Here is a 17,433-nt window from a genome sequence, read left to right as displayed (position 1 = left end):
TTCCTCTCTCGTAACCCAGTAGCCCCGGCCGAAGAGGTAAACAAAGAATATGTTAAATTTTTCATTCCTGTGCTTAACCTTACTGATAACCAAAGATAAGACTCAGAAGTTCAAGGCGTTGTGTCGCGACTTAGGTCACCTCCATTGCATACACCAGAGCGACGACTACGCCGTGCCTATCGTACCCACCACGGCCTACTCTACCATCGTGGATCTCAAGGTTGGTCGCCCTTTGTACCCGTGAAATTACGTCCAAGTGTACTTCATCTCTGTCACGATGACCTGACCGCTGGACACCTTGGAAGAGATAAAACTGCTAAGAAGTTAGAGCGTTACTGGTGGCCAGGAGTTCGCGCGGACGTCGCCAAGTACACCGCGTCCTGCGTCAAATGTCAGTCTCGAAAAACTACGAACCCCACCACTGCGGCGTCCAACCTGTTCCACTTCCCAAAACACCATTAGAAATTTTCGGCATTGACCACCTCGGCCCATTTTCTTGTAGGCGAGATGGCAACAAATACGTTCTGGTCGCCATTGACTACCTTAGCAAATGGGTAGAGCTACGACCAGTTCCAAATACCGCGGTCGGTCATGTTGTTCAATTCCTGCGACAAGTTATTCTTCGACACGGAGTCCCTCGGGTCCTCGTAAGCGACCGCGGCTCGTGTTTCCTTTGTCGTCAATTTGTGAAGGAAACAGAACTGCACGGGATTCATTTCAGGCTCGGGCGGCTCCGTATCATCCGCAGCCTTCCTGGTGACCAAGGTAAAGAAAACTTTCTGTAGGCATTTCACCTAAAAAAAAAAAGAACAGTTTAAGAAAAAGTTTGGTTTCTGGCGAGACATTACTAATTTCCCCTTTTGTGTAGAGAAGTAAGATATATGTAGTGGCATCTAGATTAGATATATGTGTTATCTTATCAAGCCGTGCACGTTTTGTGCGCCAAAGCATTGATTCTTCCTCTGATAACCACATCTTGTAAGAACTACTTAGCGCTGCGTATGACCAATGCGGAAAACTTCCTTCGTTGTTATCTTTTGAGGTGATAACAAGTTTAGTGGAAAATGTTTCAGTTCAGTTCTCCAGACAAAAACGGTTTCTTCACACTGACTCGTAGAAAAAATAAATTTTATCAATTCATGTTGTTAAAGGCCACTCCGGTCGAAAACAAAATCAAAATGAATTAAAGGCATCGCTTTAGTGGCACGAAATATGATCACAGCCGAAATATTACGTCGAAATGAAGCCGCACGTTTTACTAAAACCGATTTTAAACAAGCGACCAGCTGCTGTTTACCGTGTGGCAAGAGGGTTAGCTTTCAGTCAGGAAACACTGGTGCAGTACCCTTGTAACGTCACGTCACGGCCATATGGCTGATGATCAGTGTTGCCGTCCCTCCCTCGAGCAGTTTGTTTCGTTTTTGCGGTAGACGCCCGAAACCAAATTTTCGAGCGTGATATGTATAAAACCTACGCGCAATATTTAGAAAAAAAAGTCCAGCGCAATTCAGGGACACTCTTTTAGCTGAATGCAGTCGTGATCCCAAATTAAAAGGTTGATCAGAGTTGTCCTTTAACTAGTATTATATTACTCTAAAAATTGGGAGCAGGTTTAAAGATATAATTCCTAAACATCTAAGAAAATGGACAGTGTTCTACATTGCGCAAAATGCCTTCATTCGAGATGTCATATGTGAAATATTTGTTTCTGATTGCTGTAACCTTTATAAGTCATATACAATCTCTGGGTAGCTTGCGGCCAAGAGCGATAAAAAGAAGAAAGCGTGACGTCCGTCTACGTATTGTATCCTATGAATTCCTGTTCAGCGCAAGGGGCTTGGCATGCATTCGACTTCTGTGTGCTGCACCGCCATCCTCAGTTTTGTGCTGGCAGAACCTACGTTGAAGCGGGCTTCCCAGAGATTAAAAAAAGAGACCTGTGGCCCTAAGCTACACGGCGGGACCAAGCGGGACCAAGGGACCGGGGCATGGCCACCCCCAGCGATTGGTCAGCGCATTTCCTCTAACCAATCGCAGCAGGTATCGATGTCCTGGTTTCTTGGTCCCGCCTTGCAGCTTAGAGCCTCAGGACGCAAGACGGCCGTTGGTTGTGTGGCCGTTAACATGCGCTCTTTAGATGGTCACATTGCTGCACTTCTCTGCGGCGTCCCCGACTTCTACACCATCTTATTCTTCGAGGTAACAAGGCAGTAGTGCTGGTTTTTTCTATGCCACCTAGCGAAGGCGGGACGTTGGTCGAACAGGATTGCTGCGTCAGCGATCGGACTCCTGTTCAGTCAGCGAGGCCACGATTCATAGCTGATCGCTGACTTGTACACAATCATTGCCCCATTACGGGCATCGCTAGCAGAAAAATCGAAAACCCAAAAATACTCCTTTTTATCTGGGAGGTGATGATCAGCCGTGGCCGGTGCCTACTATATAAGTTACACTATGCATGTCAGCTTCTCTCCAAGATGTGTCCGGGCTCGATGCTTCACCTCACACCACGCACGTACGGCTAGGCAGACATGTACAAATTACTCAAAAAAGGTAGTTAAATTAAGTTACTAAGTATCGACGCCAAAAGTAGTTGGAGTAGAGTAGAAATTAAGCATTTGTAATAGTAATCGAGTAAACTACTAACTACTGCGAAAAAGTAGCCAGTTACTTTTAAGTTACTTTCGAAGTTACTTTTTTATATTTTTGTGGCAGCAAAAGGACCAGCAGTTTTGATTAGTGAAAAACCCTGCGAGACTGAAATAAATGCAGTCATTTTATGACTTTCAAAATAGTTTATTCGCTCGCAGAAGCAATTGTCTTTCAAAGTTGTTATCGGAGGGTTTTCCCCTTTTCCTTCTAATGACGTCCTCAGTCAAGCTAAACAGGCGTTCCACCGTGGCGCTGGATGCAAAGGCAGCGTTCAATATCAGAAGCAGGCTGTGCAGGCTTGGGTAAGCGAGTGTCGGCATCTTTGGTGTCCATGACGAAACATGTGAGGCTTGCCTCGGCTAGAGGGTCCTTTATAACAAACTCTCCTCATCCTTCCTTTTTTTATTCGGCAAGTTGAGACTGTTATGACTGGCCCCTCTTTATTCTCACGACGTCCGGAGAGTTGGCCGAGCGAGTGCACCTGACCGCCAAAAGATCAAGTCTCGCGCCACGACGATGGGATCATCCGAATGACTACGCGTCTCGTTGCAATGTTAATGCTACGCCACTGAGAAAAAAAATGCTTTTCGGCGCTGACGTTAGGTCCAACAAAAGGATCTCCCAAGGGTGACAAGTACAACCTTTTCAACAAAGAGGAGGTCTTCCTGGCGTGGAAGGTCGGAAGGACGTGAAGGATTACGTGGACAAGCGGGAAGCGGGAACGTGCTCCCATGAACGGATTAAGGATAGCCCACATGGTGCGTTTTTCCCCGCGTCTGCGTCGCGTCTGCGCCTGCGCTTTGACGTCACTTCCGGCGCAAGGACGAAACGCAGCGTTTTTAGGCGCATTCCGGCGTATCTGGAGGAGCCAGATATTTTGCGTCCAGGCGGCGCGTCTCCCGCTGCGTCCAGCAGGCAACAACCAATGAACGGCCGTGTTTAGTAGCAAGCAGCGTTTGAAGTTTCTTCAGTTTTCACCACTGTAGAATTCTTGTAGTTTTTGCCACGGCCTTGCGAAAATGGCAGTGAACAACGAACGCCTAATTAGCGAAGTTGAAAAGCGTCCTGCGCTCTGGCAGCCAGAATGTAAGGATTACAAAGATACAAAAAAAAAAAAAATCGGCCATTTGGAGTGAACTCGGCGATCTCCTTCTGCCGGGAGACAAGGATCGCGGTAAGTCCTAACTTTCACCAACGAAAGTGCCCACCTCAATCTTAGTCTTCTTTTTATTTTAGTGGACAAAGTCCAGAAACGTTGGAGATCTCTCCGGGACAAGCTGGTGCGCTTGCTGCGCGACATGAAGAAAACCAGGACGAGCGGTGCCGGCGCCGACGACGTCGAAGACCCGATGTCGTGGCCGCACTTCGAACAGATGTATTTCGTGCGAGATACCCTGCAGCATCGAAGGTAATGCGTGCACTGCGAATTCTCCGATAGTGTTCTTTGATTAAATTATTTGATAGCCGTCCAGGCTTCGCTGTCCCCAAATAATAGATCGCCACTCATAGATTCCACGTGTGCATGCCTCTGGTATGGCCCTTCGGTCTTTCTGCTGTCACCGGCATCCGAGTGCAAATAAACATGATCATTATTATAATTACGCAATTTTACGGCTCTTTTAGTGACGTTCTGATACACTAAGGTCTGAGTAGATTTGGAGCTGCGTTGTAGCTGTGCCGATCGAACATTTCGGCTAGCATAAGCTTCCTGCACAATGTGAACTTTCTACTGGTTAATACTCAGTGGGATGAAAGGTACAGAAAGAACGAAATAGATTGAGGCTATTTTTAGCAGTGTGCAGTGACTTATGACCATTTTTCATGCTAACTCAGCGAAATCTGCCGAAGCGCTTCACACAATCGTTCACTGCACTAGTGAGCCTAGCCTTCCCCTACCCGAAAATTCCTGGCTGTGCCCATGATGTGTGGCACTGATTGTTTGTTTTATTAAACTAATTTTTTTTTCTTCTTAATCAACAGCACGTCAGGAAACGTGAAGACATCTAGCACATCGTGTAATAACGACTTCATCCGTCCGGTGAACGAGGGGGCCTATTTAGACGAAAGTGGGGCAGCGGATGGGCCGGAGCCGGAGGCTTGCATTGTCGAAGTGTATGAAGTGGACGAGGAGCACCTGTCTGGGGGGGTGGGAAGCCCATTCCCTCCAGTTTTTTCCAGTGGCGCTATGAACGAGCCGCAAAAGAAAAAAAAAAGAGCAATCCTGACCCGCTCTTGACGGTGCTCCAAAATATAAGTTCTAGTGTTGCATGCCAGAAGAAGCCAGATGCGCATGAATACTTTGCCCTATCGTTGTGCGATCCAATGCGATCTATTCATCCATCCAAGGTTTTAAGAATGCGTAAAAACATCCTGCAGGCTATCGAAGACTGCCAGGACTAGATAACTTAGGCTTGTTTCAGATGGGGCAATTTTTTCCAGTAATACCGCCGTTCCTTGCTATACCCGTTTTCACCTCAAGAACCATAGTAAAAAAAGTTCGGCTAATCGCGGAGCATTACTAATTTCCCTCGTTACGCTGAGAATTGAGACATATGGAGGTGTATTTTAGATTAGATATGTGTTCTCTTATCAAGACGTACACGTTTCAAACGCCAAAAGCATCGCTTCTTCCTCCGACGACCAAATTTTGTGAGAACTACTTCGTGCGGCGTAGGAACATGGAGCAAAACTTCCTTTTTTCTTGAGGTGAAAACGGGTATAGGTGTCATCGAGCCGGATCAATTCCAGCAATTCCGTGTTTCAGCTCGAGGATCTGTAAATTGCTCTGTCTGTAGTGGGACTTCGCGCTGCCAAGAGGGTACCTGGTTTAATTTTGTTCTATTTTTAATGTTTAAAAGCTACTGGGGGTGCAATAGTGGAATGTAACATTCAGTGCATTTAGTCTACAGTTGCAGGGCATTTACAGACATGAGGCGGTTGTGTGCAATACATTACCTGAGTACAACTTTTTCTTTGGTAAGATTGCTGCATAGCATATTGTGCCCAAGCAACGTTTTCATACTATTAACAATATCTTATTTCTAGGAATGAAAGTTGTCAAGACTAATCTTCTTTTACGAGTTTCACTTTGATTATATGTACCTGGTATGTTGTTACTGTTACCATTTTAAGTCGTGGATTCTGTACTGCTGCAGCAGGCAATTTACAAAGATGGTGATATGTTCAAGTTACATCTATATACAGAATATTTATTCAAGAATTCCAATACATTGATACAACTAGTGCAATAATAAATTCAAAACAAAATATGCAATGTGAGAAATATGTAAACTTGACAAGTTGTTGTGAATCAATACACCTACAGCATCTACTAAGTGCCTTCAAACAGCAACTTACTAATGAAGCAACTGGATAGAAATGTAATCGGGACTTGGTGCTGCATGTACAGGTTAGTTGAAATAATCATGGTTAGTCAAATTAACTAGTCATTGCCGTGTGGCACGTGCACTCAACGGATAGGCTAAAATGTTATCTCTGAACATGCAACCCCATCCTTTTTTTTTTTTTTTACAGCTGTAGAGGCGACGAGTATAGACATTCACTTTATGCTGCAATTTTGTTGTTCAGAAATGTACTGTTAATTGCCACGATATTTTCTGGTGATGTACGATTCTTGCTATAGAACATTTACTATATTTGCAAGCGCCTCGGCCCGCACTCGAGGAATCATGGGAACGGTGTTCCTTCAGCTCCTTGGTGATTGCTAATTTTGACCAATTCCATGGTTACACAGTTTTTGAGCACAACTCGGAATCACCCTACCCCCAAAGACCTGTCGTACCACTTTTAAAATTGCTCGTGAATGTCAGCATTTTTGATACTGTGCATGCGATCCACCTTTCAACCTGACCGAGCTGCAGAAATCTCTTGCAATATTATCATTCTCGTGATTGTTGTTTTAGCGGCAATGGTTTAAAAAGCCGACAATTCACAACAACAAAAACCAGGATTTAGCTCGGAGTCAGTGGGGCTTATAGCATTTTTAAAGTTTCCAACTTAATATCACGAAAATGATAATAATGCAAGAGATTTCTGCAGCCCGTCCAGGTTGAAGGGTGGACAGCATGCACAGTGTCAAAAACGCTGACATTAAGAAATTTTAAGAGCGATATGATAAGGCCTTAGGGTATATCAGGCGCTTGTTCAGGGTGACTCCGAATTACACTCAAAAGCTATGTAACCATAAATTGGGTCGAAATTACCGATCACTAAGGAGCTGAAGGGACACCGTTCCCATGATTCCTCTAGCATAGGCCAGGGCGCTTGGGGGATATTGCGAATGGTCTATTGTGTTTATTAAAGTTCAGAATCTAGTTAATATTTTGTTTTGTGTCTTCCGAGGTTCGCCAAATAAATGTCAACTTGACTCAAAATTTTACATGAGGTTCACATGGACTCCGAGCTTTCGCAGGTTTCTTCGTGCAACCTGTTTGTTCACGCCAGGCTGGTCCCACTGCCAGGAAACCTCCCCAGCAGGACTACAGAAATAATACATGTACATCTTCCTGGCGAAGTCTGCATCATCGCCAAAGTTCCGTGCACGTGTGGCCTCCAGCGGAAACAGCAATTCCCTCGCTGAGTCTGGGATCTCGCGGCGCCACCCTCCTGCCGTGGGGTTTCCCATGTTGTCGTCCTGATCAGCATAGGCTGCTGGGTGTTCGCTGTGTACCAAGAGAAAGTTGTGCAGGACACCGCAGGACTTGATGACGTAATCGACGTTCTCTGGCAGGAGGTTGATTGTCCGGAGGAGAATTCTCCACCGGGCGGACATGATCCCAAAGGCATTCTCCACACACCTTCTGTTTGACAGAAGTTATTAAAGTGATTAGTGTGCACACAATAGCACTGGAATAAAAGGAATAGTGAAACACTGACAGATGTTCTAAACATGGAAACTGGATGCACTTCTAAGCAATTTATGAAAGACTTGGGACTAAAAAATGTGTATGATGAAACCCGAGTGTAAATCGATTCACAAAATCATTGCAAGACAAAATCCTACGACAGTTTCTTAAATGTGCTGAGCACTTCACAAGAGGCAGTTATAAAAGTAATACTATTGGGGGCAAAACGAAAAAAAAAGATGGCAAAATTTCTGTTGCAAGGCAGGTGTACCTTTCTGTAGTCGCGAAGTTAAAAAAGTTCCTCCTCGTAGTAGACTACAATGCTGCTAGAGCGCTAAACTCAAGATAGTGAAATTAGAGGAGGAGGTGGAAGTTTGCGCAGTGATGAGCTCCCGAGTTGAGCACATCCGGTGTATGCCGAGCTTGAGGTCATCCGCGGCATCCTGCTCAGTGTGACCAAGGTCATTGAAATTGAAAACTCAAGACAGCTTGCCCTGTTGGCACTGTCTGCAGTGCTTGGGCACAATCGACAAACAAGTGTTGTCGATTGGAAGACTAGAAGGGTAGGAGGGGGCATGACGTCAGCCGTCTAGCCTCCACAATCCAAGCTCCCTTGACGCCTCGACTTTCTCATTTTCCTCCTTACCCTCCTCACTTATCGGCCCAAGACGCAATCTACCGGACGGAGCTGCTTGCTTCCCATCTAGCCTTCGATCTGATAAAACCTACCGGACGGAGCGCGCGCAAGCCTTGCAAGGAATCCTGCTACAATCAACCATCCATCTCGCACGTGACATGTCACGTGCACCAATTGCCAGAGAGATCTTGGGTCAAGTTTGGTACAACATTGTTTAAACTTTTTTATGACTGGGCTTCACACATATTGCAATGTGCCCCCTCCTAGTACTAATAAACTCCTTGGATAGCCCACTCTCAAGATGTTCAGGACTTGCAATACGCCGAAACGTGTCACTGTCCTTTTTGTTAACTCCTGGGCCTGCATCTGCAAATAAACTGGCAAAATCAAAACTAACTGAATTTTCGCCCCCCAAAATAGAAGCACGGTGTCTAGCAATTTATTATTTTGAAATTCCCTGACTTTTCCTGACAATTTCAGGCGAAACTCCCTGACCACTTAAATATATAAAACAATTTGGTTAAATATACAAGACAATTACAACACAAGAAATTGAGCACTGTGAGGATAATTTTCTGCAGGCTTGATTCAAATTGCATATTCCGAAATATTCGGGTTGGTCCCGGTTTTCCCGGTCACTAGATACCCCGAGAAGTGTTGCTCACAGTATGATTATTAAGAGGACTGCTTTCATGATTTGTGCCAGACGGAAGTTCAGTTTCGGTTAGAACATGGTCAACATAGCCGGGGAAACTCCTGACATATACTTCAATTTTAAATAGAACATGAAAATTGTCTTCAGTGTCCTTTTAAGACTGTGTTCATGTGCTCAGATTTCACCAATTTAGCAAGCTTGTCTTAGTGCAAAGATTTTCATTAATCTTGACTCCAACTTCTTATCTATAGCAGTTATCAAAACATGCACTGCACCACAATTTTCTGTCTGGTGGTTTGATTGTGCAACACGAACCAGACCCGTATATGGGGAGAATCTGGCCAGTGGGTGTGGCGACGAAGGTGCTGGAGAGGAGAAAAGTGAAAGAAGGGGAGGAGAGTGACGAAGGAGCGAGAGAGAAAGAAGGGAGCAAAGAAAAGACTACCGCCGTTTTGATGCGACGCTGTCGACGCGCCAAGCATTGTTGAGGCTACAAGTTGTCTACTACGAGCTTATTTCTTTTTCGCCTGAATAGAAGTTTGCGTCTAAACATGGAGAAACTTTATTCGTTAGCTCTTTAAGCCGCTGAGGAATAACTTCTTGCCAGAGCCTGCCAAATCAAAAGAGAAAACCGAAATTTTGATGTCAATCCCATTCATACTGCCGGACGAATGAATGAAAATGGTGGCCCTCCCCGCGCAGCTGGGAGCAGCCGGGAGTTCATGCGCATGCGCTCATTCCTCTCACTCTGCGCCGCAGGCTGGCTGGCTCACTTGGGAGGGGGGCGTTATGGCGGCGAGATCATAAACTGGCCAAATTCTCCCCATATACAGCTCTGGTATGAACTTACCGAGCTCGACTGAGTCTGTAGTTGCAGGCCCTCCTCTCATCAGCAAGACCTTTCGCCGGATATGGGCGGAGAAAGTCGGTGCGAAGCTGAAACGCCTCGTCGCCCACAAATGCGTAAGGTGCCAGGCGTGGCTTTTGACACCCTGGGAGCACTCCCAGCTTCGGCAGGTTGAGTGTGCCTTGATCTAGGCCCTGACCAATCTCGGAGGCCTTGAAAATGCCGCCATCACTTTGTCGTCCCTCTGCACCGACGTCAATAAGCACAAACTTGTACTTGCTGTCTACCACAGCCATCAGGACTATGGAGTAGGTGCCCTGTAACAAAAGTAGGGCAACTTAGTTCATCAAAGCATTCACTGTAAGGACAACATCACCGAGTTCCATATTCTTAGTTTGCAACACCTTCAGGCTAGACAAGCCTTTAGACTGCCCCGTCTTAAATTAAACTTAATGTGATACTTTACCAGCTATGAGCTTCCCATAAAATATTTCAACGACTCAATTTGAGGTGAAATTCCACTGTGCAGAGAAACTATGCTAAATACCATGCGTTTTGAAAAGTACTTGAAATAACAGACTTAAATTGCCGGCCACAGCACTCAGCAAATGTCACTGTGTAAATTAGTAGCCTCCTGATGGTGGAAGGAGACTCACGAGATTATTGTGCACATCAAAGAAGTGTGCATCAGACAGAGTGGAGGTTGATGTTGGAACCAGGCACATATCCAGAGGCAAGGCCCAGGGTTCTCGGGACCACCTACAAAATTTGATGGCACGCCCTCTCCCTCACCCAGGCCAAACTGACAACGATGGGCCTCCCCCCTCCCCTCAAAAAAGAACTCCTGGCTATGTGCTTGGCGGGAGCAGTGGTATACCGATAGATCTTAGGTCTGCATTTGTTAAAGACACACATAATGTGTCGCAATTGGACGTTGAGTTTAGGCAACACGACACAGTGGTAAATTCCAAAAACTCTTCTACAAATGTCGGGTGGGGGATATGGTCGTGGAATGCCTGTACACTTGTAAAACCTTACTGTCTCAGGCAAACTGCCCAGGGATAAGTCGCACAATGAGTGCAATCAATGTTATCTGAACCCGAGACTGCGGTAAGGAAAAGAGAAACTTGGAAGCAGAAGAATACGACACAAGCAAGAGGGTGACATCTTAACATCAATTAGTTCTCAATTTGTTAGCACAAGACTTTTTTCCAGACTCACTACATTGTGCCCTCAGAGAAATTTAGAGCCAATATACTGCAAATTTTATTTTGGTTGATTACGTGCGCGGAAAGACATTTCTGGGTAGCTAAACTCGTGGAGAAAAACATTCTTCGCTTTCTGACGTAGCGTGAGGAGTGACCAAAAGAACGCCGCAAAGTTTCCTCCTCCCTGCGCGCGCTCAACTTCGCAACTTTTGACGAAAAATCCCCCGCAATCTCTAGGCGGTGCACGAGAGCACGAGACAGCGCGGGGAGGCGAGCGTTCACGCCGCTCGCTGTACATTGTCTTTGAGCTCTCTAGCGCCGACAATCCCGTCATGCCTCGCCCAGGCGAGGAGCGAGAGCAGACGACGAGAGTTTGTCTGCTATGATGCGGCATTCGCACAGCGGAACCGAAAGAAAAAGTTGGTTTTCTGCTCAAAATCGCGTCCCGCGGGCCACAAACCCAAACGCGAGCTTGAATTGTAAGCGTCCGATATTTCAGGAAGGGAGGAATCGACGACCCGTGTTTTATTTGCAAAATTTGAGTCACTTTCTTGCCGTGCAGACGCTGAAACCTACCAGTGTGTAATGAAAGGCCCAGGACAAACGCAGAGGCCGCGAGATATTGCATCATGTATGTGCGGGTGAAAAGTGGAACATTTTCGACAAAGCTCCCTTGCCAGAAACCCGTGACGCATTTACTCAGCGTCCGGGAAGTCTAAACATGAAAACGTTGCCCGAGGCTCACGCAAAGTCATATTTGAACGGCAGCTATCTTGCCCCGTCGTATTTTTTATTTTTTTTTTGAGAAAGGTCTTGTTTTCAATGCCCCACAAGGGAAATAAAAAGTCTCACGAAACGTATTGTTAGATGTTCCAAACAACTAGATTTAAGCCGCATCCTTTCAGTGGTTCACTCATTATACTATGCTTAAAACGAAGCAAGCTCTTGCGCTTACAGTGCCATCAATTTTCTCAAGTGTATGCTGTTTTGTAGTCAGCTGGTTTCGGAAACTTACGCCGTCTGTAGATATTTCTAACAGCCGAGTTCCTTAATTAGAAGTCATTGCAAATATAAGTTACACGTTGCAGCAACCAAAGTTTATAGATAAACAATGGCAGCGACTGCGCTCTCGCATGCCCACCCATCATGTCGAATAAAAAGGTGCTAGTTTCGGTTTGAGGTTGGTACTTTTCTACAACACCTACGGCGTCAGTACCAGTCTGCACTCGGTGCATTCGGCAAGTTCGTTCGGGGCCTGTTCTCCGTGCAGCACTCCACGGGTGCAATGCATTAGAACTCTCACAGTGCAAGTCTGAATCGCGGATCGGGAGCCCGTCACTGGCCCCACCGCGGCTATTGCTTGACAACAGGCAATACGCCGCGTCCTGTCTAGTTCTCCCTTCGGTTCCGTCCTTGTTGTTTTGGCGTATTACACCATGAGGCAATACACGCAAGTCTAAGGGAGAAACACGCAAAAATAGGAAGCTTGTATGCAGTGTTCAAGGGCGAGTATTTTATGACGTGCTGCGACGATTATATCAGGTGCTTAAAGGTCAAATAGACATTCGTCAAACTTTCGAACATTGATTAAAAGAAATGGCCTGGAGGACCACCGATTTTACCGACGTCGCTTGCTTCGGTTGCTAAATAAATGGCGCGTTCAGCGACTGAACGGCACGCTCCGAGTTTCAGTTTGTCACGGAAGCCCTCGCAGCAGTTCAAAGAAAAAGCTTTCACCATGAAGTACTATGACAAGCGGTTAAAACGATGCGATGCGAATGTCCCCAGTAAAGGCCTTCTAACTTATCATTTGCTGAGCTCTGATGACTCCGAGATCACGTATGACTCCACAATAACTCTCGGTAGCCCTTGTCTCACTAAACACATCACAGTTAACGCCCAACAAAGTCGCCCTCCACCCTCAACCACACAACATTTATTTAAACAAGATTGGTATTCTAACGCATTTATTATTCTTGCCCACAATATTAACCGTTATTTGGGGAAGCACGATAGAAGTTTCATTATTGAGAAAAACCTACTAACGTAATAAAATTGAGTTTTCCCGTTTCTCCTACAGCATGCATTAGCTCATGTCAAGCAATGACTGCCGGTGGTGCCACTCGACCCCAGCAATACAGGCCTATATCCGCGATCCAGCCTACTAAGAGATCAGTGGTGGCAGTGCTATTAGACATAAATCGTTTATTTGCATTGGTACACCCATACCTGCCGGATGTCGGGACGAGGCGCAAAACCGTACATCCGGCCAGTATTGAAGCCGGTTTTCGGCTGAAATTGCCTCGACACTCGCCAAGAAGCAACGCGCTTCTTTGGCGACTCGTTTGCGTAATTTATTTGTTCAGTCATTTTATTGTGTCCCGGGCCACTGTGTACACCCCAAAAAAGAAATGTACTGTGGTAATTACACCTTGACGAGAAGCAGGCACGTGGCCAGGATTTTGTTTCAGGGGGAGAGGGGGGGGGGGGGCGGGCATGACAAAGTACTCTATGAGGGGGAGGGGGGAGAGGAGGCCTCAGCAAATGGAAGTTTTCGGGGGGGCCTTATGGTTCCTCCCCGCCCTGGCTACGTGCCTGACAAGAAGGGGTATTGTAGTTTTACATCTTAAAATGGTGCAGTGCATTATCACACGTTTTAAGGAACGTGTTTAAAAAATTATGAGTTTTTAAAGGTGTGAGGTTTAGATTTTTTTTTATAAGGTCTATTGATACACTTATTAGAGGGTTATTTATGGGACACCCCACTTACATGCATAAAGGTGTGAAAATGTTGAATGTGTATATACCTCTAACTGAAAAAAATCTCTTCATGTGATTACATTGCGTGCCGATGAAACGATCTGTCAATGACACCTCGTTCGATGAACTGATTTGACCGCCAATGAGCAACGACTGCCAGTAGAATTTCCGGGGAATAATTCTGCCGGCTGCCGGGAGACTCGACCCTACCCTAGAATTACCCCGGCTCTTGTTTGTTTTCCAACATTCTGAATTGTCAACCAGCTTATTAGCACCTCTTCGGATATTACAGAAAAAAGCGATGGCAGCCGCAAGAACTCTGACAGCCCGGCTCACAGTCATGTGGGAGACTGACAGGTGCTCGTCAGTCGCCACCATGCCTTGAAAGCTGCCGGTTCCGAAGAACCGGAGCGCGCAGAGAACTTGTGGTTCCACGGTCATGGTAGACGCGATTGCCGGCCGCCTCGAAATCCGGGCGCTGAACGAAGCTCGTCGCTGAGTCAAGGCACTATGGCTTTCGATAGCCGGTACTGTGGCCGAAAGTCGTCGTCGGTGAGTTGAAAGGCGTCCCCGGTGGTCTCGGTAGCGACGCCGACGATGGCGGAAGATAAGCTCAGCCGCAGCGTACGGCACCGCCATGTTGACAAACTTCGCCTCGATCCGAAGCGAAGATCTCGAGCTCAAACCACGACTCTCGCAAAGTTCGGAAACGTCACTTTGACCTCAGCGACAACTTCGAAAAACGAGGTTTTTTTTTTTAACACAAACTTTGGAGGGATTTGGAGCGTCAGCCGGTCGCCGAGGGACAATCTGCAAAGCATTAATTTTAGATTGGTGTAGGGATGTAGGGACAAACGGCCGCTACGTCATCGGCGAAGCCGTTCAATCAGCGGGCTCCTCGCGCCCCTCACGCGCGACTCGATGAACTTCGCTACATTCTGCCTCTCTAAAAAAAATGAGCATTCGAATGATTGACACCTTGCTCGGCGTGACGTCAGCGTCGCGCGAGTCCAATTAGCGCGTTCCGCAAACTTTGGGCACAACGTTGTGCTTGATGAGATTAGCGACCCTGGTTTGTGATATTTAGGGGGAAGCTTTAAACTTAACATTATCCTTGTTTGGTTCACTGTCTCGCCAGGCAATTTATATCATCCTTCAGGATAGTGACGATAGTCTTTCTTATTTTTTCAATATTACCCACGCATTCAAGAAAGAGTGAGTTGAGAGGTTCCACAGACTTCTTCTCAAGAACTGATGCTGGAATGTTACCCTTCTTCAAAAATGACGCTCAGCTGTAACCCCCCTGTGTCTTTTTCTCCCACTTCATAGTTTGTCTTTTCCTTACCACTTTCTCTAATTTGTACAACATGATTTATTTAGACATCTTGTTCATGTGATACACACCTTGTAATTGTAGAAAACGCTGCCAGAGTCCTTGGGACAGGTGATTGCGACGTGCTTGCCATCGACAGGTCCTAGGCAGTTGGGGAACTGCCACCTCCGCCTGAACCCCTCCGCGATCTCCACCCACTCAACCTCAGTAGGAGGCTAGAAAGAGAAGCCATTAGTGGAGCCTAACATGCCCTATGAAGTGTGACAAGTGGCCATACAAAAATGCGAAGGATCCCACAGCCAAGATCAAAAAGAGCGATTGTTGACATATTCCAATAAAGGCTGGAGTAGAGAAACATGTTGGAAGAGGGTATGTGATAAAGAAGAAGCATGCTTCACACAATAAAGGTCACTAAATTTTAAACATGGATAAAAGCAAGTTACAAGGACAAAATCAAGTTGCGAAACATTCTTGTTTAATGTGTTTTCGGCACTTCATTTTATCATGGAATGTAGCAACCCAATCTATCGATTCTTATGAAAGTATGCTTGTTGAAATGAAATGCTTACATTCTGGGGAAAATTAAGCACCTAGAAAGACGTCTCATCCTGTTCACGTTCATTTTGTTCCTTTCTTTCACATGCAGAGAGGGCTTAAAGTCCCCCTCCAGTCTGGGGGGAGGGGGGGGGGGGGGTCTCTCCTAGCTTGAGCACAGGTACAGGCTGTTCATGTCACTTAAGCCCAGCCCCGCCCAGCGGTTCGCTAGCTCTTTTAAACAGCCGGCCCGGCCCGATGCTAATTTTCACGTACCCGCTGAGGCCCGCTGTATTTTCGCCCAGTATGTATAGCTCACAAGTTGCGCGGCATGGCAGCTTGCTTGCCACTGTTGCACATGTTGACTACGGTGCTTCATAGTCACTAAAGCAAGCATCTTTCTTTCTTTTTTTTCTGCTATTATTCCTTGGATTAATAAATCTGTGGGCATAAACAGCTCATTAAAAAAACCCCTTCTATCGTTTTGTGAGAAAGCACACATATTGAAAATGACTAAAAAATAAAAATGGCAAGCAACAGTAAACAGAACCATGTGCCAAAGTTGCAAAGGAAGGGAAACGTCACGGCAGGTTCGGACAAAAGACGGGCAAAGTTCTAAATTGCCTACTCTCGTTGTGTAAAGCAATCGAAAAAGAAAAGAAAAAAAAACTACCGCCGCCTCTTGCAGTGGTTTCTGAGAAACTGTTTAGCAAAAGCACCCTTGAGACGAACCTCTTCATCCATATTGTGGATGCACGCACTTGTATGTACAGATGATGTACGTCTGCGAGGGTATGCAATGTCTAGGCGCTTGCTTTTCTGTGCGTGTTAATAGAAGAGCGACTACGATAGCGGCGCCGCAGGCAACCAAAATGAACGCCGTGGCGCTGGTGCTCTGGCAGAACATTCGGTGCACAAACACACATGCTTTCAGCATTTGTACCTCCCCAACTGTAGTCCCTCCCGCAACCCCCCAAACAAACTTTGAAACACAATGCTGCTAAAAAAAAAGTTAAAAAGTAACGCTTTTTTGGGGGGAGGGGGGGGGGCTCTATTTGTTCTTTTTCGAAAACATTAAACCGACACATCTACAGCTATGTATTCTTACAATTTACCAGGACTCTGTTCCCCAAGCACAGGACTAAGACAGAGTAACCTCGGGTACAACGGGAGGGTCTCCTACCCCCTGCCGAAATTGGAGGAGGAGGTCCCGGACTCGAAGCACTGATGCAGATATGACGTACTAAGGTTTTTCTCGAGGTTATTGTCGGATCTCTCACCAAGTATCCTTTCCGACTGAGTAATTGTGGTAACAATAATGTATGAATTGCAACTTTCTCAAAGTTTTGTTCGTGTTAGCATGGTTGCGATCTGTAGTAGATTTGTTAGTTTTCTTTGTAGGTTGATACACCCACCTGTTTGCATTTTTATAAATGACTACAAATTTTTATCAATAGAGTTACATCGCTGACTTTTTTCGCTTCAAGCATAACCATGTTTTAATTTTTTTCTGTTTACAAAGAAATGTGAAACATATCACATCAACTTAGTAGAACATACCTTCATGAATGGTTGGTGCAGCCTCTCCCACAGGGCCCGGCACGTGACATGGACTGCCTGTCGCGCTGTTTCCAGCCCAACCCTGTATAGCAGGGCCACGTCCTTGATCTGTTGGCCAGATGATAGGTAGCTGCAATAGAACAGAATGAAATACAGAGTGCAACCTTTGCTCGCTTCATTGATGCATCTTACTTCACACGACCAGTCTACGCAAGTTTGGCTGACTGATTGTAACATTCGTCGCTAGCTGTCGTTCGTTGGAAGGGCTATGTGATGGGAATGGGAAGTTTTCATTGCCATATTTTTCACACATTACGCGCAGGCAGACTCAAAGAAATGGCTATCACCCTAGACGGGAATATCTGACCCACATGTAAACAAT

At 46.0% G+C, this 17,433-nt stretch overlaps 1 protein-coding gene across 1 annotated transcript; it reads right to left on the bottom strand.

Moving 5' to 3' along the window:
- Window positions 1-560: 560 nt before the first annotated feature.
- On the bottom strand, window positions 561-9,952 carry LOC121047529. The gene is made up of 4 exons (XM_040502843.2): window positions 9,660-9,952; window positions 7,053-7,472; window positions 3,839-4,046; window positions 561-794 (listed from the first exon to the last, which is right to left on the bottom strand). Exons 1-4 carry the CDS (start codon window positions 9,950-9,952, stop codon window positions 561-563), a joined length of 1,155 nt encoding a protein of 384 aa, XP_040358777.1.
- Between the last annotated feature and the right edge of the window lie 7,481 nt (window positions 9,953-17,433).

Source organism: Ixodes scapularis, unplaced genomic scaffold (genome assembly GCF_016920785.2).
Source record: "Ixodes scapularis isolate PalLabHiFi unplaced genomic scaffold, ASM1692078v2 PGA_scaffold5__190_contigs__length_132052651, whole genome shotgun sequence".
NCBI classification, from domain to species: domain Eukaryota; kingdom Metazoa; phylum Arthropoda; class Arachnida; order Ixodida; family Ixodidae; genus Ixodes; species Ixodes scapularis.
Note: the sequence above shows the minus strand (reverse complement) of the source record. Positions and strands in the feature narration are given on the sequence as shown.

Bases quoted from the DNA above. Each gene is read 5' to 3' on its own strand.
- LOC121047529 (XM_040502843.2), bottom strand. From the start codon at position 9,952: ATGGCTGTGGTAGACAGCAAGTACAAGTTTGTGCTTATTGACGTCGGT. The intron at 4,047-7,052 runs GTAAAATTTTGA...TCGATGCTGCAG, and splicing joins GGAGTCCATGTGAACCTCAT to GGTATCTCGCACGAAATACA. The intron at 795-3,838 runs GTTAGGACTTAC...TTTTTTTTTTAG, and splicing joins GGGCACTTTCGTTGGTGAAA to GTGAAATGCCTACAGAAAGT.